Source organism: Tachypleus tridentatus, unplaced genomic scaffold, assembly GCF_004210375.1.
Source record: "Tachypleus tridentatus isolate NWPU-2018 unplaced genomic scaffold, ASM421037v1 Hic_cluster_2, whole genome shotgun sequence".
Taxonomy (NCBI): domain Eukaryota; kingdom Metazoa; phylum Arthropoda; class Merostomata; order Xiphosura; family Limulidae; genus Tachypleus; species Tachypleus tridentatus.
In genome coordinates this window covers 62812828-62836351 of record NW_027467782.1, presented here as the reverse complement: position 1 = coordinate 62836351, position 23524 = coordinate 62812828, and the positions used below count along the sequence as shown (strand labels likewise).

Here is a 23524-nt window from a genome sequence, read left to right as displayed (position 1 = left end):
TAACAAGTACCTCGTGTCTACAAGACATAGATAATTATTGTCAAGTAATAACTGGATTATTACCAGCTGGAAAGATAACAAGTACCTCGTGTCTACAAGACATAGATAATTATTGTCAAGTAATAACTGGATTATTACCAGCTGGAAAGATAACAAGTACCTCGTGTCTACAAGACATAGATAATTATTGTCAAGTAATAACTGGATTATTACCAGCTTGAAAGATAACAAGTACCTCGTGTCCACAAGACATAGATAATTATTGTCAAGTAATAACTGGATTATTACCAGCTTGAAAGATAACAAGTACCTCGTGTCTACAAGACATAGATAATTATTGTCAAGTAATAACTGGATTATTACCAGCTTGAAAGATAACAAGTACCTCGTGTCCACAAGACATAGATAATTATTGTCAAGTAATAACTGGATTATTACCAGCTGGAAAGATAAGAAGTACCTCGTGTCTACAAGACATAGATAATTATTGTCAAGTAATAACTGGATTATTACCAGCTTGAAAGATAACAAGTACCTCGTGTCTATAAGACATAGATAATTATTGTCAAGTAATAACTGGATTATTACCAGCTTGCAAGATAACAAGTACCTCGTGTCTACAAGACATAGATAATTATTGTCAAGTAATAACTGGATTATTACCAGCTGGAAAGATAACAAGTACCTCGTGTCTACAAGACATAGATAATTATTGTCAAGTAATAACTGGATTATTACCAGCTTGAAAGATAACAAGTACCTCGTGTCTACAAGACATAGATAATTATTGTCAAGTAATAACTGGATTATTACCAGCTGGAAAGATAACAAGTACCTCGTGTCTACAAGACATAGGTAATTATTGTCAAGTAATAACTGGATTATTACCAGCTTGAAAGATAACAAGTACCTCGTGTCTACAAGACATAGATAATTATTGTCAAGTAATAACTGGATTATTACCAGCTGGAAAGATAACAAGTACATCGTGTCTACTAGACATAGATAATTATTGTTAAGTAATAACTGGATTATTACCAGATTGAAAGATAACAAGTACCTCGTGTCTACAAAACATAGATAATTTTTTTCAAGTAATAACTGGATTATTACCAGCTGGAAAGATAACAAGTACCTCGTGTCCACAAGACATAGATAATTATTGTCAAGTAATAACTGGATTATTACCAGCTTTAAAGATAACAAGTACCTCGTGTCCACAAGACATAGATAATTATTGTTAAGTAATAACTGGATTATTACCAGATTGAAAGATAACAAGTACCTCGTGTCTACAAAACATAGATAATTGTTGTCAAGTTATAACTGGATTATTACCAGCTTGAAAGATAACAATTACCTCGTATCTACAAGACATAGATAATCATTGTCAAGTAATAACTGAATGTGTCACTAAAGCAGCAGAAATACCTTTCTCAAAACAACAAAATACACATGGAAACCACAACAAACACAACAGATGTGATAAAAGAAAAAGGCAGATTAAAAACATTTTACTTACACACTGGAGATCTAACTTTAAACTAACAGATAAAGGTACTACGAATGATAATTATAAACGAAATAAAATCACTAAAAAAGAAATTGGGATACTTATTGTAATACCTTAAACGAAGAACATAACTCACAAAAATTCTGGAATCATTTAAAAAGATTCACAAAAAAAAACATAATCAAAAACTAGACCATGGTAACAAAACAACGTATAGTAACAAACCAAATAAAAACAAAACTGAGGTACTTAAAGAACGCCTACAGGGTATTTTTCAAACACAAAATGATCCAGATGTGAATAATTATTACAGAAACCAAGTGAACAACAAAACTCAACAAAACAAAGATATCTTTACAACACTCTTATCAGTTTCACAGCCACCAGAAACAACAATAGAACTCGTGTAAGAATACATGACAAGTGAAATAACAATAACACACATCTATATAACTGTAAAACACACTACAAATAAAGCACTAGGTACAAACAACTTACAAATAACATTACTCAAGAATGGAGATCAGTTATTGCTTGAACATCTCAAGGCACTTATTAACGTGTCCCTCAAAACAAGGTATGTCCCTGTCTCTTGGAAGCAGGCGAATGTTCTCATGTTTCTCAAGGAAGGGAAACCAGCAAACAAGTCACAAAGATACTGACCAATCAGCCTGACCAGTTGTGTAGGAAAAATTTTAGAAATAATAAAAAGTGAAAGATTAAATCTTTACTCAGAATAAATTTTTAAATCTCCGGAAGTACAAAACAGTTTCAGAGAATTTCGGCAAACAATAGATAGTTTAGTTAGACTGATGGTTAATTTTGACAAATTAACTCTCTTTTGACAAAAGAGAGTGTACGGTGATTTGTTTGCATGATTAAGATAAGGCTTTCGATAAAATCTGTCACTTAGGTATAAGGTTAGAGATGTCAGAAATGGAACTACCGCGAGGAGGTATTCGCTATTTAGCAAACTTTCTAAAAAATACAAAATGTTGAGGACACCTACTAGGAGTGTTTTACTCCTGCGGCAGGGGTACTTCAAGAAGGGGTAGTTAGCCCTATACTCTTAGTCATGTATGTAAGCGACAAGTCATTACACAATCAAAATTACTGTTTCAATTCACGATGCAGCTATTTGGTTTGTTTGTTTATTTTTTGAATTTCGCGCAAAGTTACTCGAGGGCTATCTGCGCTAGCCGTCCCTAGCTTAGCAGTGTAAGACTAGAGGGAAGGCAGCTAGTCATCACCACCCACCGCCACCTCTTGGGTGGTGATTCTTTTACCAACGAATAGTGGGATTGACCGTAACATTATGACGCCCCCACGGCTAAAAGGGTGAGCATGTTTGGTGCGACTGGGATTGGAACCCGCGACCCTCGGATTACGAGTCGAACGCCTTAGCAGCTATTTGGAAGAATTCTGAAACACCAACAACAGCGGTCAAGACTTTACAGCCTTCTGTTCTAAGAAACTAATAAAATTCATATACCAAAAACGTTATTCCTAGTTCTAGCAAAACTAATTAAAATGAACCCCAAACCCTGTATTAACAGAACACTTCTCCAAACTGTTATATTACCAAATTTTCATTGTTTTACCGATGACACAAAATTAACATGACAAAAATATATAAATGAAATCTCAAGCAACATCTGGCAAAGAATAAGTCGAACTAGAAGTTTCTCAGGAAATAATACAGAAACAACCTCAACTAACGTATTAACAATATACAACTAATCATAGAATACATTTGTCGAACCTGGATCTAGAAACTTAAAATAAAACCACAAAAATAACAAAATGCAATAATCGCGAGCTTCTACAAAGTTTCCCGCTCACAAATTCTATATTCCCACATACACAAACATACAACGACTCCATGACAGACTTCTGAGCAGATCATATACGTACTGTAAGTAAAACTTAACATAAAAAAACGAAATGTTATGTGCATTAGATCTGATAATAAACTAAGTTGTTTGTCATAATATCTAGACACTCTAATAATAAACTAAGTTGTTTGTCATAAACTCTAGACCCTCTGATAATAAACTAAGTTGTTTGTCATAATCGCCAGACACTCTGATAATAAACTAAGTTGTTTGTCATAAACTCTAAACACCCTGATAATAAACTAAGTTGTTTGTCATAATATCTAAACACCCTGATAATAAACTAAGTTGTTTGTCATAAACTCTAGACCCTCTGATAATAAACTAAATTGTTTGTCATAAACTCTAAACACCCTGATAATAAACTAAGTTGTTTGTCATAATATCTAAACACCCTGATAATAAACTAAGTTGTTTGTCATAAACTCTAGACCCTCTGATAATAAACTAAGTTGTCTGATAATAATTGTTGTGGAAAGTTAAAGTATTCAGTTAAAAGTGGTTAAGGATCGTTAATAAAATCATTAAAAGGAAGAAATTAACAAACATTCTTAGTCTGAACTTTGTGAACATTCACATTGTAATTTGTCATTGCATTTTTGGTGAGTGAACGTCTCTATGACTGGAGTTCTTTTTGAGACTCAGAACAGAGTAAGTTAAAGATGTTGACTAGGTTAGTTCTTTTCCCGTAATGTTCATTCCACATCCGTTTCACCACCAGAACTTCACGTGTCAACATCATTTGTCCCTGTTTCTCTGATAAATTGTTCCAGAAATTCTTTGTTATTTTTAATGTAACCTTCTAAACTTCGCTTTTCATACTTTAATTTCTACTCTAAATATTCGCTGTCTTCATGCAAGTGTCCTACCTGCAAGTCCGTGTGTTAAAATAGAGTCCAGTTGAACACTCAGAGTAGTTCCTACATTTGCACTCGCAGACGTCAGAGTCCCAGATTTGGTCCTTATGACAACTGCCAGACATGTGATGATTTTTACACACGCAACGACATTCATCTTCATTATAATTCTGTTGGTTGTTACAGTCTGTAGCTTTCACTCTACATTTAAACGAACATTTCTCGTGCTCTTCCATCTTAATTGTTTCCTGCTTCATGAAACTAAACTTTCCACTCGCTGCTTCAGAATATTTAGCCTTGACTACCTGTTGATGGAGTAAATCAGGGTGTGAAAGGTCATAGAAATAACGATCGTTCTAATTAGTTAAACATGAAAAGGTCAGAGGAAACGAATATTTAAAATCATTTGATTACATGAAAAACTGTTTCTCAAACAACACTCGTCGTTGCACATTAACAGTTGGTCCCTAAATCTATTGGTGGCTTTAACAGTTGATCCCTAAATCTATTGGTGGTTTTAACAGTTGATCCCTAAATCTATTGGTAGTTTTAACAGTTGATCCCTAAATCTATTGGTAGTTTTAACAGTTGATCCCTAAATCTATTGGTGGTTTTAACAGTTGATCCCTAAATCTATTGGTGGTTTTAACAGTTGGTCCCTAAATCTATTGGTGGTTTTAACAGTTGATCCCTAAATCTATTTGTGGTTTTAACAGTTGGTCCCTAAATCTATTGGTGGTTTTAACAGTTGATCCCTAAATCTATTGGTAGTTTTAACAGTTGATCCCTAAATCTATTGGTGGTTTTAACAGTTGATCCCTAAATCTATTGGTGGTTTTAACAGTTGGTCCCTAAATGTATTGGTGGTTTTAACAGTTGATCCCTAAATCTATTGGTGGTTTTAACAGTTGGTCCCTAAATCTATTGGTGGTTTTAACAGTTGATCCCTAAATCTATTGGTGGTTTTAACAGTTGATCCCTAAATCTATTGGTGGTTTTAACAGTTGGTCCCTAAATCTATTGGTGGTTTTAACAGTTGATCCCTAAATCTATTGGTGGTTTTAACAGTTGATCCCTAAATCTATTGGTGGTTTTAACAGTTGGTCCCTAAATCTATTGGTGGTTTTAACAGTTGATCCCTAAATCTATTTGTGGTTTTAACAGTTGGTCCCTAAATCTATTGGTGGTTTTAACAGTTGATCCCTAAATCTATTGGTAGTTTTAACAGTTGATCCCTAAATCTATTGGTGGTTTTAACAGTTGATCCCTAAATCTATTGGTGGTTTTAACAGTTGGTCCCTAAATCTATTGGTGGTTTTAACAGTTGATCCCTAAATCTATTGGTGGTTTTAACAGTTGGTCCCTAAATCTATTGGTGGTTTTAACAGTTGATCCCTAAATCTATTGGTGGTTTTAACAGTTGATCCCTAAATCTATTGGTGGTTTTAACAGTTGGTCCCTAAATCTATTGGTGGTTTTAACAGTTGATCCCTAAATCTATTGGTGGTTTTAACAGTTGATCCCTAAATCTATTGGTGGTTTTAACAGTTGGTCCCTAAATCTATTGGTGGTTTTAACAGTTGATCCCTAAATCTATTGGTGGTTTTAACAGTTGGTCCCTAAATCTATTGGTGGTTTTAACAGTTGATCCCTAAATCTATTGGTGGTTTTAACAGTTGATCCCTAAATCTATTGGTGGTTTTAACAGTTGATCCCTAAATCTATTGGTGGTTTTAACAGTTGATCCCTAAATCTATTGGTGGTTTTAACAGTTGATCCCTAAATCTATTGGTGGTTTTAACAGTTGGTCCCTAAATCTATTGGTGGTTTTAACAGTTGATCCCTAAATCTATTGGTGGTTTTAACAGTTGATCCCTAAATCTATTGGTGATTTTAACAGTTGATCCCTATATCTATTGGTGGTTTTAACAGTTGATCCCTAAATCTATTGGTGGTTTTAACAGTTGATACCTAAATCTATTGGTGGTTTTAACAGTTGATCCCTAAATGTATTGGTGGTTTTAACAGTTGATCCCTAAATCTATTTGTGGTTTTAACAGTTGATCCCTAAATGTATTGGTGGTTTTAACAGTTGATCCCTAAATCTATTGGTGGTTTTAGCAATTGATCCCTAAATCTATTGGTGGTTTTAGCAATTGATCCCTAAATCTATTGGTGGTTTTAACAGTTGATCCCTAAATCTATTGGTGGTTTTAGCAATTGATCCCTAAATCTATTGGTGGTTTTAGCAATTGATCCCTAAATCTATTGGTGGTTTTAACAGTTGATCCCTAAATCTATTGGTGGTTTTATTGACACTCTCTGGGCGATGTAAACAAGAAATGAATTTTGTAACTTGATGCAACCTTTGTATAAAATGTGAGAGACACGTTTATTTCAACATCTGTAAAAACCACAAAGTCTTATAAGATATTTGACAAATCAACAAATATTCCATCTACTGGGTGACACAACTGGAAATGTTTCAGCAAGTAAACAACAGAACTGTGAAACACAACTGAAACAATATAAACACTAATCATTCAGAGCAGTTATAGAAAACGTAAACCGTGTAAAGGTCATTCATTCACTCCCGATCTATTTACTCTTACGTAAATCTTGTAAATGTCATTCAAATTTATGAGTCAGCGGAGGTAAAACAAACATTTAGAAAAAAGATAAACGACATTAAATGTTTTTTATTAATAAACAAATAATAAATCTTCCTTCTTCCAACAGCATAGTTGTTATACAAAATAACTGACACGATCCAAACAGCATAAGAACTTTAATTGGTATATATAATCACTGACCCTATCCCAAAAACACATAAACTTTAATTGTTATATATAATCACTAACCCTATCCCAACAACACATAAACTTTAACTGTTATATATATTCACTGACCCTATCCCAAAAACACATAAACTTTAATTGTTATATATAATAACTGACCCTATCCCAACAACATAAACTTTATTTGTTATATATAATCTCTAACCCTATCCCAACAACACATAAACTTTAATTGTTATATATAATCACTGACCCTATCCCAAAAACACATAAACTTTAATTGTTATATATAATCACTGACCCTATCCCAAAAACACATAAACTTTAATTGTTATATATAATCACTAACCCTATCCCAAAAACACATAAACTTTAATTGTTATATATAATCACTGACCATATTTTAACAACACATAAACTTTAATTGTTATATATAGTCACTGACCCTATCCCAAAAACACATAAACTTTAATTGTTATATATAATCACTGACCCTATCCCAACAACAGATTAACTTTAATTGTTATATATAATCACTGAACCTATCCCAACAACACATAAACTTTAATTGTTATATATAATCACTGATACTATCCCAAAAACACATAAACTTTAATTGTTATATATAATCTCTAACCCTATCCCAACAACACATAAACTGTAATTGTTATATATAGTCACTGACCCTTCCCCAACAACATGTAAACTTCAATTGTTATATATAATCACTGATCCTATCCCAAAAACACATAAACTTTAATTGTTATATATAATCACTGATCCTATCCCAAAAACACATAACCTTTAATTGTTATATATAGTCACTGACTCTATCCCAACAACACATAAACTTTGTTATATATGGTCACTAACCCTATCCCAACAACACATAAACTTTAATTGTTACATATAATCACTAACCCTATCCCAAAAACACATAAACTTTAATTGTTATATATAATCACTGAACCTATCCCAACAACACATAAACTTTAATTGTTATATATAATCACTGATACTATCCCAAAAACACATAAACTTTAATTGTTATATATAATCTCTAACCCTATCCCAACAACACATAAACTGTAATTGTTATATATAGTCACTGACCCTTCCCCAACAACATGTAAACTTCAATTGTTATATATAATCACTGATCCTATCCCAAAAACACATAAACTTTAATTGTTATATATAATCACTGATCCTATCCCAAAAACACATAACCTTTAATTGTTATATATAGTCACTGACTCTATCCCAACAACACATAAACTTTGTTATATATGGTCACTAACCCTATCCCAACAACACATAAACTTTAATTGTTACATATAATCACTAACCCTATCCCAAAAACACATAAACTTTAATTGTTATATATAATCATTAACCCTATCCCAAAAACACATAAACTTTAATTGTTGCATATAATCACTAACCCTATCCCAAAAACACATAAACTTTAATTGTTATATATAATCATTAACCCTATCCCAAAAACACATAAACTTTAATTGTTATATATAATCTTTAACCCTATCCCAAAAACACATAAACTTTAATTGTTATATATAATCACTGACCCTTCCCCAACAACATGTAAACTTCAATTGTTATATATAATCACTGATCCTATCCCAAAAACACATAAACTTTAATTGTTATATATAGTCACTGACTCTATCCCAACAACACATAAACTTTGTTATATATGGTCACTAACCCTATCCCAACAACACATAAACTTTAATTGTTACATATAATCACTAACCCTATCCCAAAAACACATAAACTTTAATTGTTATATATAATCATTAACCCTATCCCAAAAACACATAAACTTTAATTGTTGCATATAATCACTAACCCTATCCCAAAAACACATAAACTTTAATTGTTATATATAATCATTAACCCTATCCCAAAAACACATAAACTTTAATTGTTATATATAATCTTTAACCCTATCCCAAAAACACATAAACTTTAATTGTTATATATAATCACTGATCCTATCCCAAAAACACATAAACTTTAATTGTTATATATAATCACTGACTCTATCCCAACAACACATAAACTTTGTTATATATAATCACTGACCCTATCCCAACAACACAGAAACTTTAATTGTTACATATAATCACTGACCCTATTTTAACAACATATAAACTTTAATTGTTATATATAATCACTGACCCTATCCCAACAACGCATAAACTTTAATTGTTACATATAATCACTGACCCTATTTTAACAACATATAAACTTTAATTGTTATATATAATCACTGACCCTATCCCAACAACGCATAAACTTTTATTGTTGTATATAATCACTGAGCCTATCCCAAAAACACATAAACTTTAATTGTTATATATAATCATTAACCCTATCCCAAAAACACATAAACTTTAATTGTTATATATAATCACTAACCCTATCCCAACAACACATAAACTTTAATTGTTATATATAATCACTGACCCTATTTGAACAACACATAAACTTTAATTGTTATATATAGTCACTGACCCTATCCCAAAAACACATAAACTTTAATTGTTATATATAATCACTGACCCTATCCCAACAACATGTAAACTTTAATTGTTATATATAATCACTGATCCTATCCCAACAACACATAAACTTTAATTGTTATATATAATCACTGACCCTATTTTAACAACACATAAACTTTAATTGTTATATATAGTCACTGACCCTATCCCAAAGACACATAAACTTTAATTGTTATATATAATCACTGACCCTATCCCAAAAACACATAAACTTTAATTGTTATATATAATCACTGACCCTATCCCAAAAACACAAACTTTAATTGTTATATATAATCACTGACCATTCCCCAACAACATGTAAACTTCAATTGTTATATATAATCACTGATCCTATTCCAAAAACACATAAACTTTAATTGTTATATATAATCTCTAACCCTATCCCAAAAACACATAAACTTTAATTGTTATATATAATCACTGACCCTTCCCCAACAACATGTAAACTTCAATTGTTATATATAATCACTGATCCTATTCCAAAAACACATAAACTTTAATTGTTATATATAATCTCTAACCCTATCCCAAAAACACATAAACTTTAATTGTTATATATAATCACTGACCCTTCCCCAACAACATGTAAACTTCAATTGTTATATATAATCACTGATCCTATTTCAAAAACACATAAACTTTAATTGTTATATATAATCACTGATCCTATCCCAAAAACACAAACTTTAATTGTTATATATAATCACTGACTCTATCCCAACAACACATAAACTTTGTTATATATAATCACTGACCCTATCCCAACAACACAGAAACTTTAATTGTTACATATAATCACTGACCCTATTTTAACAACATATAAACTTTAATTGTTATATATAATCACTGACCCTATCCCAACAACGCATAAACTTTAATTGTTACATATAATCACTGACCCTATTTTAACAACATATAAACTTTAATTGTTATATATAATCACTGACCCTATCCCAACAACGCATAAACTTTTATTGTTGTATATAATCACTGAGCCTATCCCAAAAACACATAAACTTTAATTGTTATGTTTTTTCACTGTCTTATATCAATAGCATATGATCTCTAAATGTTATGTATAATCACTGAACCTATCACAAGAGCATATGAACGTTAATCGTTGCTATATCAGAGCAGAGAAGATACAAACCTTTAATGATACTGTTTTAGTCTTCGTAGGAACGCAAGTGAGTAAGGAGCTGGTAGCACAACCACTACATCTTTTAAGTCTCGTGCATGGAGGCCATGACACAAGCAACGGGTCAGAAGACTTAGGAAGCTCCACTATGTCAAGGTATGGTTCGCAAGTTGCCGGAGTAGCTAAATAATATAAATAAGTATGTTTATGACTTTATTAATCGTAAATAAAACGTTAAGACCATTATATATGTAGTACACAACTAAGCATAACAATTAAGTAATGTTACTACTATATTATGAAATACAGAACTACACACGACTATCCATTAACGTTACTACTCTACATATACAATACACAACTAGACGAAACTATTTAGTTTTTTTACTAGAGGATATATAGACTACAGAAATAAGTAGAAGCAGCTATCCACCTATTTACTGCTATATACCTAATACATATTAAGACACAAAAACGATCCATTAATGTTACCACTATACACATAAAATACACAACTAGACACGCCTATCCATTAATGTTATTACTATATACATAAAATACTCAACTGGACACGATTATCCATTAATGTTATTACTGTTTATATAAAATACACAACCAGACACTACTATCCATTGATGTTACTACAGAAGCAGCTATCAAATTATTTGCCATTATATATTTAATACAGATTTAAACACAAAAACTATACATTAATGTTACTACTATATACATAAAACACACAACCCGATTATCCATTAATGTTTTCACTGTATACACTGCTGGTCAAAATTTTAAAGCCAATGAACACAAAGAAAAAAATGTGCATTTTTCGTTGTTAGAGTCAACTACTTATTTGAGTAGAGCTTCGAAAGATGAAAATAAGAAAAGGGAAAATAAAAATAATTTTTTTAGCATTTAATAGTGAAAATGTGAACACTATGAAATTAGCCTAAATACTAGCTGGTCAAATGTTTATGACCATACCAAAAGAAGTCCTAAACAGAGTAAGAAATGCCCAACAAGAGGTCTCAGTAGTGAGTTGCCCGGCCGTCATTGTAAATAACTGCAAACATTCGCTTTATCATGGTCGATATAAGCGTTTGCAGAAGGCTGGCTGGAATGTTATTCCAAGTGGTGAAGATGGCTTCACAAAGATCATGCACTGTTTGGAATTGACGTCCATTTCTACAGACTTCCCTTGCCATCCACCCCAAAACATTTTCAATGGAGTTCTGTTCGGGCGAACACGCTGGGTGGCCCAAAAGAATCACGTTATTCGCTATGAAAAAGTCCTTTGTCCTGCGAGCATTGTGGAGTGCAACATTGTCCTGTTAAAAGATCCAGTCATTTCTACACAAGCGAGGGCCTTCAGTCAATGAAGACGCTCTCTTCAACATGCCAATGTAGCCAGCTGCTGTTTGACACCCCTGTATAACCTGAAGCTCCATTGTTCCATGGAAGGAGAAAGCACTCCAGATCATGATGGAACCTCCTCCACTGTGTCGTGTAAAAAATGTTTCCGGTGGAACATCCTTATCATGCCAGTAACGTTGGAAGCCATCTGGACCATCCCAATTAAATTTATCTCATCAGAAAACAAAACCTTCTTCCACTTTTCTACGTCCCATGTTTGGTGCTTCTCAGCAAAGTTTAACCGAGCTGTTTCGTGGTGTAGAAGGAGGCGTGGTCTTTGAAGACGTTTATGGTTTTTGAAGTCTTTCTCTCGTAGATGTCGTTACATTGTTCTTGAGCTGCATTTTGCGTCCGTAAGGGCCTTAACCTGGTTCGACGATCGGCTGGTGTCTACCGGACAACCCGTCGAATTCTTCTGCTCAACGCCGGCGAAATTTTCTTGGGCCGACCACTTGAAATTCTCCTTCCGTATTCCTCAGAGTCTTTTAAGAAATTTGTAACAGTAGTTTTACTACACCCAATCTCACCAGTGATGTCACGTTGAGAGAGACCTTGCTTTACAGCTCGACAATTCTGCCACGTTCAAACTCTGTCAACTTTTTAGCCTTTGCCATGTTTTTACCCAATGTAACACAGGAGATGTCAGTGGAAGATGTTGACAAGGCTAATGCTTGAACACAAATGACTCAATTTTGTTACGTGTTTAGCGATTAATGCTTCGTTTCAGTATAGTCTTAATCTTTTGACCAGCTAGTTTTTAGGATAATTTCATAGTGTTCACATTTTCCCTATTAAATGTTAAAAACGTTTTTTATTTTTATTTTCCCTTTTCTTATTTTCATCTTTCGAAGCTCTACTTAAATAAGTGGTTGAGTCTAGCAGCGCAAAATGCATATTTTTTTCTTTATGCTCATTGGCCTTAAGGTTTCGGCCAGCAGTGTATAGTAAATTCGCAACAAGGCAGGACTATCCATTAATGTTACTACCGTATATCTCTAGTACACAACTATATACAACTATCCATTAATACTATTACTGTATATCTAATACACAACTACATACACAATACTATCTATTTATTTTACCATCATATCCAATACACATATAGACAGTAGTATCCATTCATATTAATATTATATCGAATATACCTCTATGCACAACTACTCATTAATTTTACCACTGCTGAAGTTACATTACTCTGTTACTATATCACTATAGAAAAGTTACAAAGTACTATTATATCACTGTTATAATGTTATATTATATAACTATATCTCTGGTCTAATATTATACTATGCTACTATGTAACTATTGTGTTATTATTGTCTGTTCTTATGTATGTATGTATGGGCTGGATTTTGTACGTTAGGTGTCTGTGACTTGCAGGCTATAAATATCAACAATAAACAAACAGCATGCAGTCCACTTGTTTTAAAGTAATATAATAAAACAAATCGAACGTATGTATGAATGCCCGTTACACTATTGGTTATCTCAGTTGTATCCAAACTTTAAGTAATTGTCTTCATCTTCGTCAAGGGCCCCACAAATTGGTTCGGTTGTTTTAGAACACATTGAAAAAGACAACCTATTTTCCCTCTTCTCTGTTATAAAGATACGATCAGTAACTACTTCATTTTAGAAATCGTCACTGTATGCTCTGTGAGGTTAAACTCACCATAACGCAGTCTAACTTTTCTAACTTAAGTTGATCTACACATTATAAACGTAGTTATATCCTGATCGGGGCTTAGAACTTTATATAAACTAATTTTACGCGAAATAATGATCAGTTAAAGAAACTGCAACAAATAGAAGGTTCTGTTAACATGGCGCAATAATACAAACGCCAATTTACAATAATTGAGCTAAACAGTGTATCATTCTTACACAGTTACGTAAACAAACATGCGATAAACTATCGAATTGTAAAATAGGTTTAAATCTTGTACTATAATAAAATTTTCTAAATCATAGCACTTACATTATACGTGAATATTCATGTATGTGTACCAATTATATTATATTACTGTATCGCTATGAAACCAATAAGTTGTATTAATATATCACTTGAATTACTACACCGTATTATTATATCACCATTATAATATTAAGCTATACTTCTGATCACTTTGGAAATATCACCATATTCTACTATACTCCTACACTGTACTCCTATATATCTTTACGTTAATAACTCATCAAGTCACCATATGATAGCGTGAAAGGTGATGTAAATACAGAGGGAATAGAGAGCTAGACCACAATAATTTAATATTACTTTGTTTGTTTTAAATATGTTCAAATTCTCAAATTAAATATAAAAACCAATGATCCAGAATCTCATTCGACAAAAAAACTGTACACACACATTTTCGTGTCTATTTCTCCTTTTATGATGTCCGTTTAATCCCATGTTTTAGATTTGTTAGTCTATATGTCCGAAAGTTGCGTATTACGTCAATAATGACACCATTGTAATATAGCGATAGAGTACACGAGAGAAAAGTAATTTAATGGATAACTTACCCGGCACGCTTACGTCCTTACGTCTTTCTGGAAAATTGAAAAAAAAATATGTAAATACATTCTGTTTTAACATCAGAGACACTTTCTTTAAACAACACTAAACACCAAATTTTGTTGTGAAAAACATTAGAACGTATTATTTGCAGTTCTATTATGATTTAAATGACACTAGAGGTGTGTAGAATATAGGAAATTATGATTTAAATGACACTAGAGGTGTGTAGAATATAGGGAATTATGAGTTAAATGACACTAGAGGTGTGTAGAATATAGGGAATTATGATTTAAATGAAAATTTAGGGAAAGTACTAAAATATTTCAACGTATTTAGGATAAAAAATAACAGTTTATCGGAGCCAGAGTCCGATAACTTAGTGTTTAGAAGACATTACGTCAATACTACAACTCTTTTTCCAGTCGCACCAAATATACTCGCCCTTTCAACCGTGAGGGCGTTATAATATGCTGGTCAATCCCACTATTCCTTGGTAAAAGAGTAGCCCAACAGTTGGCGGTAGGTGGTGATCACTAGCTGCTTTCTCTCTAGTCTCATACTGCTAAATTAGGGACGGCTAGCGCAGATAACCCTTGTGTAACTTTGCTCGAAATTTAAAAAAAACAAAACGTACAACTCTTTAGTTGGGCTAGTTGATGAGACACAAAAGTACTTTAAACATGGTAAGTTACATTCCATAAATTGGAGGATCATTATAAGCCAATATATCTTTGATTCTGAATTCCGAGAAGAATAAATTAGATGGAATCATCTGCAATTGTTGTTATTTTGTAACAAATGTCAGACCGTTTTGCTTGTCATGTTCCGCTATCTTTCGACGTTCAAATTATCCATTTTACAAAAAAATATCGTTTGCCAACAAAGTGTTTACATAAATAATTTAAATTCATCACATCTTTGGAGTTTCTTTGGAAACGACTTGGTGAAGAAACTCAGAGAGTGAACATCAAACTCTCGTTGATGTGAGATGATGAAAAATATGGAAATAAACAACAGGAAAAAGTGAATTATACACTGCGTCTTTCCTGACATATTATTATATTTTACGATAAAACCAAGACTATAAAAATTATTCTGAAATATAAGCTTTACTCCAGTGTTGTAGATAAACCATCGACATTGTTAATGGTTAATAATTCCGTGTTTTCTAGGATTAGCTTTAGACCAAGAGAGAAAATTGCACCTACCAAAGATGTAAGGAACGTCTATCAAAAATTCATTCACGAACTGAGTAAAGTTCTTCGCAGTGCTCATCTTGATGAGTAACGATTCTGGAATCTGAAACACGAGAGTGCTGTGATCAATGTGTCACTTCACAATGAGATTCAAGTGCGGTAATCAATGTGTCGCTTCACAGTGAGATTCAAGTGCTGTAATCAATGTGTCACTTCACAGTGAGATTCAAGTGCTGTAATCAATGAATCACTTCACAGTGAGATTTAAGTGCTGTAATCAATGTGTCACTTCACAGTGAGATTCAAGTGCTGGAAGCAATGTGTCACTTCACAGTGAGATTCAAGTGCTGTAATCAATGTGTCACTTCACAGTGAGATTCCAGTGCTGGAAGCAATGTGTCACTTCACAGTGAGATTCAAGTGCTGTAATCAATGTGTCACTTCACAGTGAGATTCAAGTGCTGTGATCAATGTGTCACTTCACAGTGAGATTCAAGTGCTGTGATCAATGTGTCACTTCACAGTGAGATTCAAGTGCTCTAATCAATGTGTCACTTCACAGTGAGATTCAAGTGCTCTAATCAATGTGTCACTTCACAGTGAGATTCAAGTGCTGTGATCAATGTGTCACTTCACAGTGAGATTCAAGTGCTGTAATCAATGTGTCACTTCACAGTGAGATTCAAGTGCTGTAATTAATGTGTCACTTCACAGTGAGATTCAAGTGCTGTGATCAATGTGTCACGTCACACAGTGTCCTGGATTAAATAGTGCTAATCAACAAAATAAGGTTTAACTTAGCTGAAGAGAATATTGCAGGTATTTTAATTAACAAAATAAAGCTAGGTTTGGTTAATGTACAGTTTGCAGCTGTTTTAATTAACAGGATAAATCTAGGCTTAGCCAAGGTAAAATTTGCGGCTATTTTAACTAAAAGAATGTGGTTAGGCTTGATTAATGTGCAATTTGTAGTTATTTTAATCAACAGAATATGACTGGGTTTAGATAATGTACAACTTACAGCTGTTTTACTCAATAGAATAAGACTAGTCTTAGCTAACATGTGACTTACAGATATTTTAATCATGCTGTTGGCCACACACGATTCCCAGACACTTTCGTTATAATTAGCTTTTGCGTATGGCCGCGACGTCTGTCTATACATTACGTCTTGAAAAAGTTTTATAACTAAAAGTAATTTAAATGAATTTGATTCATTTCCGCCCTCTGTCTGTGTCTCACTGATCGCTCTCTTTCGTTAGCAGTTCTAAATCATGCTTTCATTATTTGTTATTTAACATAAAGCCACACAATGAGCTATCTGTGCTTTGGAACCAGATATTTTATTGTCACAAAATTCCATATGTACTGCTGATTCACCACAAGTCTACACCATGGATTATGTTTGTTTGTTTGGAATCGGGTGTCAAAACCTGGTTTCTAGCGGTTTAACTCCGCAGACATACAGCTTTGCCACTGGTGGGGAGAGGTACCCCATGGATACTACACGAAGATTTCTTCTGAATGTAAATCGTTAATTATTTGCAAGATTAAATTTAACGTTTTGTTAACAGTGTATTTATCAAAGTTCAATATTCAGTTGAAGTTAATGGATCCGTCCTACAACTGTTCATTAATTTAACTACATAACATCTGTTTTATTAGTCAAGGAGGTCTAATGGTTAGTATAATTATTCAACTTTTCTGAGGATTGCTGTGAAAATATGTTTCCCACGTTGGGAGTTTTGTTCATGTCCAACTATTCTTTTAGTTGAATACGAGTTGCCTGTGTATACTCTTAATCAGTCATCCCTCTCTCGTGTGTCAATTCCTAACTTGTGACAGATAAATGTAATTAACTATTTGCGCAAAACTTTTAATAAAAAGAAACAAACAACAAACGTATTTTATTTGCTGACAGTGTAAATATAAGTTACTTCACATAAACACAGTTGTTTAGCAGGTTTCATAACACACCCAACAAATAACACAAACCACCATGAAGAGTGACGTCAGTACCACTAATTCTTACTGATGGAGATACCTGTGTATTGTGTGTTAAAAAATGAATAACCTTACCCGATTTTTGTTTGGACATTAAGTGTTGTAACAAGGAAAAAACACAGCAGCCGTTAGTGAAGATAATACAAAGTTGTAAAGGAAGATAAAAACTGGAACTAAAAAAGTGACGAGAGGTTAAATGATTTATGTCTTACGATAGTACGTTTTGCTAGGGGAGCTAATTTCTCTTTTATTAATGGTAAGTTACTTACTTTGTGTAAGCACGTTGCAGGTTTAAAAGTAGGAAGCTTCATAATTAACTTCAGTAATCTCTTCTGTTGCATTTGACAATCTCTATAGGATTTATCAAGCATGTTGTATGTAATTTGACAGCTGCAAATTCTTAAGGCTTGTTCCATTCGTATTATTCGTGTTTACCTGTAGTGAGTTATATATTGTTAACAAGTAACACTACCCGTCCCCAGTGAAGGGAAAGGCTTAAGTTAATCTATCAATTTAAATTATTTCACGTACTTTAAAGTGGTTAATTACGTCACAGTCTTGGTTTCACTCATAGTTAGGGCTACTTGTATTGTCCACTGTGAAAAGTAATTTCAATCATGTCAGGAACCACTAGACAATAACATACGACACATTTTTATCAAGTTACGTCACACTTTGAAATGTGAATGATAATGTGATTATTTCCTAACAATTTATGTGGCTTATGAAACTAAATTTGACATCAACATTGTTCATGCCTGTTCTTCTCTTATGCCAAAAGTGAATGTTGAGCTTTGTCGAAGTGCACGGCTTTTCAAACTGGAGATAGACACCACGGTTCACAATAAATATAAGATTCGTTTGTTGATAGATGAGTGGGTGTTACTGATATGTCCTACTCATATGAGTATTCTATTAAATGTGACATCAAGAAACTTGACAAAGGCTCAGAGATACATTTCTGAGGAAAACAAAACAGTATTAGTTATATTATCAAAGTCACGTGACAGACGCAAATGCTGTACTGCGCAGGTTAAGTTCGAGTTAAACCGGAAATTGGTCGGTTTTTATTTCCGGTTCCCATTTTTCTGTTACAAGTCTCACATTAAAACAAGACACATCTGTTACTTGTAGTTCACCATTAAGTTTGTTATTTATATACTGCTAGAAACGTTTTGTTCTCGTACGAAAACAGTATGTATGTATTTCTGGTTCATTTTTTACATACCATTTGTTCAACACGGAGGTACAAATAAGTTCCGAATAGAGGGTGTGAATTAGAGGGCGAGAAACTTGCACATTTGAATATTAAACTTACTAAGGAATTTACAATACAGTTGTTAGGATTGCGTGCTTTTTGTTACTATACAGATACACGATATTACCTCCCAATAACAGCTGACGTCATGACATACAGGGACCTTGTTGTGCCGAAAAGGAACAGGTTTCTTTTGTTATTTTCCATTTCTCCAATTTTTCTTCCGTTTGGCAGCGTATTCTCGAGGTGTATCGTTTGTAGATCACACTTCCTGTGTTTCATCATTCTTCGTAACTTATACCAGAGAAAACGAACACTTGTTGTTAAATGAAAGTGTTTCGAGGCGCATAATCCAAATAGAATGAAATATTATCCTACAGATCGTGTTGAAACTGTAAGGGCCCCGTTTGAGAAACTGGTTGGTTTATGAGCAAAAATCCTAAAGACTATAAGTGTAAGTTTGAAGATTAATTGTTGTTCAGTATCTGATAGAGAAGATATAGATTGCATACGAGTGGTATCATATCTGTTACAGGAGATATTGATTACATATGAGTGGTATCGTATGTGATACAGGAAATATAGATTATATACGAGTGGTATCATATCTGTTACAGGAGATATAGCTTACAAACGAGTGGTATCGTATCTGTTGCAGGAGATATAGATTATATATGAGTGGTATCGTATGTGATACAGGAGATATAGATTACATACGAGTGGTATAGTATCTGGTACAGGAGATATAGATTGATATACATTACATACGAGTGGTATGGTATTTTAGAAAACGCAGTTTCAGAAGGTTGGTACTGTGTCTGTTACAGGAAAAAATTACATAGACTAGTATGTACGTAGTATGGAACCAATATCTATATGAACGGTATTATTCTTAACATATTCCCAGATACCGCCTCAACTATCGTGACTTTGAGATACCAGGTCTGGACTACACTGACATATAGATATTAAGTTTGAACTACTTTGATACCTAGATAACTGGACTGAGCTATCCTTATATTTATTAATATCTGCGTAATGTGTCAAAGCATCATTAAAATTCACTCCCTCTTTAGAAATAAACTGTCGCCAGGAAGGTGGTGGGAGAGTCACTGTCTGTTACAGTTTTCACACTTTCCAAGGAAGGTGGTGGGAGAGTCACTGTCCATTACAGTTTTCACACTTTCCAACATACAACCATAAATAGATATAAAACTATACCATGAAGCTGCTTACCTTTAAACCGTTAAATGTTGATGGATTTCCGGATATGTCAACTGAATCTGGAAACAAAATGGCGTCGTCGTCGCATGCGCAAGCGTTGATGAAGGTGGTGATAAACAAAGTTATGAGATACATGGATGTTCTGCAGCAGACTAGGTGTGTATGGGTCTCCGTTTATCAGAAATCGCGATTTTGCTGTATAAACGCGTCCTTTTTAATACTTAAACAGATAGCGTCAGGGACTGGAGGTTGTATCTATTCAGCTTCTAATCCTCGAATGGGTGTCTTCTCTTTCCCGAAAACGACTAACCGAAGGCTGTCTCATTTATATACATATATAATATGCACCTGTTCTACTGGTCCACGTGCTCCTTGAATCGTTCTAGAAGTGAATTACGTCACTTTTAGCACGAAAATTGTGCCTTTAAAAGTGTCGCGCTTGCCATATAACTTGTAGAATGAAAAATATAGTTCTTCGAACGTTTCAAAGATGAAAAGCATGGTGTAAACCGCGTGGGAAGAGGAAATACATGATTAATTATTTTGCAACTTTTTCCCATCTGGATGTATTTACACGTAATTAATAATACTATTGGCTTACTATGTTGTAGAGTCTGTCGTATGTTCTCCTAACTTCAGTCAATAAAACTGAGATTGGTATGATATGTCGCCTAACTTGTTGTTCATGTTCCCAATTTGACCCTACAAGATCGGTGTTAGTTTTCTAACACATCTGATAGGTCGACCTGTTTTGGTATAATATGTTATACAACCTGTGATTTTCTAATTAAAAATGTAATTAAAAGGTAATTCACGTAATTCTATTATTCTATTGTCGCTTGAGAACCTTCCTTCATACTTCAAGGTCTTTATTATAAATTATTTTCGCTCTTCAATTCTTTCTCTTTTTACGATACCAAAAATAGTTTTGCTCAAGTACCTACTTTCATGAGAGGTAGGACAGGTTGGACATGACGTGATTCTATTTAGATAAGTTTGAATATATTTTTAGTACCCGTTACTTATTGTTGACCATTGTTCCTAGGTGTTACGAGTAGCTATTTTAATTTTTAATGAATCTAAACTAAGAATGTGAGAATGCAAACGTGTTGTTTTTATTCTTTTATAAATTAGAATGTGTGATACGTACAACAATGTATGTTTTACAGAATCCATAATAACAGAGCCAACAACACAGACTCACAACAACAGATACAAAATCCAGCTGCTAAAACTTGCAAAAAAAGTGTAAGTTAAAGTCTGAAAGTGTTAAGAAAAGGTGTTCTCAAAAATTTGACCTAGAAATAAAAAAGACGACATATTGTGCATTTTGTACGTTATGTTTCGTAAATGTAAACGTTAACATAAAGAGAGAAACCACAACGAAAAATAGTAAAAATACATGTTACAATCTAGTTAAATAAGAGATTTCAGCGCTATTTGTTTATTGTAAGGCGTAAAGCTACACAATGGACTATCTGTCTTGCGCCCACCAGAGATATCGAAAAATGAATTTATTTTCTTATAGCATCGAGTGAGCCCAGTTTGTGCCAGAAATGGCTGTCTTTGTTCAAGGACAATTTCAAAGGAAACAAAACCACAGTAGATATATTTAAACGGAGCCACATCCGTCAAATTTTCCTATCAAGGACACTTCCAGGATGTGACTAAAACAATTTTTAAAACTGTTATCATTTTAAATTCTAATTATTAAATTTCATTTCGAACCCAAAGTTATGATGTTTCACTTGAATCTTCAACAGAAGGAAGTGCGAATTTATAATGGGTGGTGGTGATGCTTCTAATCACTTCGTCATCTTTACAGTGTTGTCCGTCCGTACGTCACAAGGTGACTCAACCAGTTTGAATAATATCGCATGACGAAACTCGGGACAACCCGAGAATAGACTCGAAATGGATAACGAATAAAACGAACGGTTCGAAATAGTGGAAGACAACCTACACCCCATTCATGGTATGAATTATATTATGACCGGCATTAGCAGATTTCTATACTGGTACATATGTGTAATAGAGGTTGTCTTGAGTGTGAAAATATAAAAATTTATATTTTTATAATGTTGTAAAACACTGGACTTACTTGGAAGTACAAACTATGACGTACTACTATATTATCGAGAATAATATAATATAATGGTTTTGAACAACATAGAACCCACTGGTCCACCTTGGCTGTCCCAACCTATAAACTATAACTATTTTTGAATTAATTTTAAAGGCATTGGCATAGTTATCTTGACTTCTCTTAAACTCATTTAAATTAACTGCTTCCAAAATATCCAAAGGTAATTCATTCCAATAGTCAACCAACCTACTAGAAAAATAAAACTGTTTCAGCTAAAATGACTCCTACCCTGCCAAAACTTATGTTTGTGTTCCTTCTTCTACTATTGTCACTGTTAAGTATGAAAATTCAATAATGGATCATGTTTATCAATTCCTTTTAAAATCTTACATACCTTAATCATATTTCCTCTAACTTTCCTTTTTTTCAGGAAAAAATGATTTGAGAGATTTCAACCTCTCATTGTGAGGCAACCTCTCAGTCCCAGAAAACATTCTAGTAACCCTTACCAATAATTCAATGTCCTTCCTAAGGTATGGAGCCCAAGACTAAACACAACATGCCAAATGTTGCTTAATCAGTGACATATGTAAAGAAATTATAACCTCTTTAGACTTGTATTCAATATTTCTGTAGACACAACATAAAATCCTATTTGTCCTGCCACTAGCAACAGCACACTGCTTGGATGACTTTAGAGACTGATCAACCATTACACCAATGACCTTTTCTTTCATAACAAACTTAAGGTTATTACTATACAAATTATACTAATAATTCAAATTATGATAATTTAGATGCACTACCATGCAGTTATTATAGTTAAAACCCATTTGCCATTTATTTTTCCAACTCACTAAATGATCTAAATCATTTTGTAAATCAGCAGCATCCTCTTCACAGCTAGCAACACCCAAGACCTTAATTCCATCAGTAAATTTAAATATTATTTAACATTCTTTCGTGTATGCCACTGATATAAGTAAAAAAGGACAAAGGTCCCAAGATTGAGTTTTGAGGTACT

At 33.3% G+C, this 23524-nt stretch overlaps 1 protein-coding gene across 1 annotated transcript in view; it reads right to left on the bottom strand.

Moving 5' to 3' along the window:
• Positions 1-20770, bottom strand: part of LOC143242602 (uncharacterized) — a 41405-nt gene extending 20635 nt beyond the window's left edge. Inside the window, exons 1-5 of the mRNA XM_076486070.1 lie at positions 20427-20770; positions 15941-16031; positions 14738-14764; positions 10808-10977; positions 4278-4570 (exon numbers count right to left, since the gene is read on the bottom strand). Of these exons, the coding sequence (XP_076342185.1) occupies positions 4278-4570; positions 10808-10977; positions 14738-14764; positions 15941-16031; positions 20427-20549 (704 nt within the window). The 5' untranslated portion in view covers positions 20550-20770. The remainder of the gene's footprint in view (positions 1-4277; positions 4571-10807; positions 10978-14737; positions 14765-15940; positions 16032-20426) is intronic.
• Positions 20771-23524: the final 2754 nt, after the last annotated feature.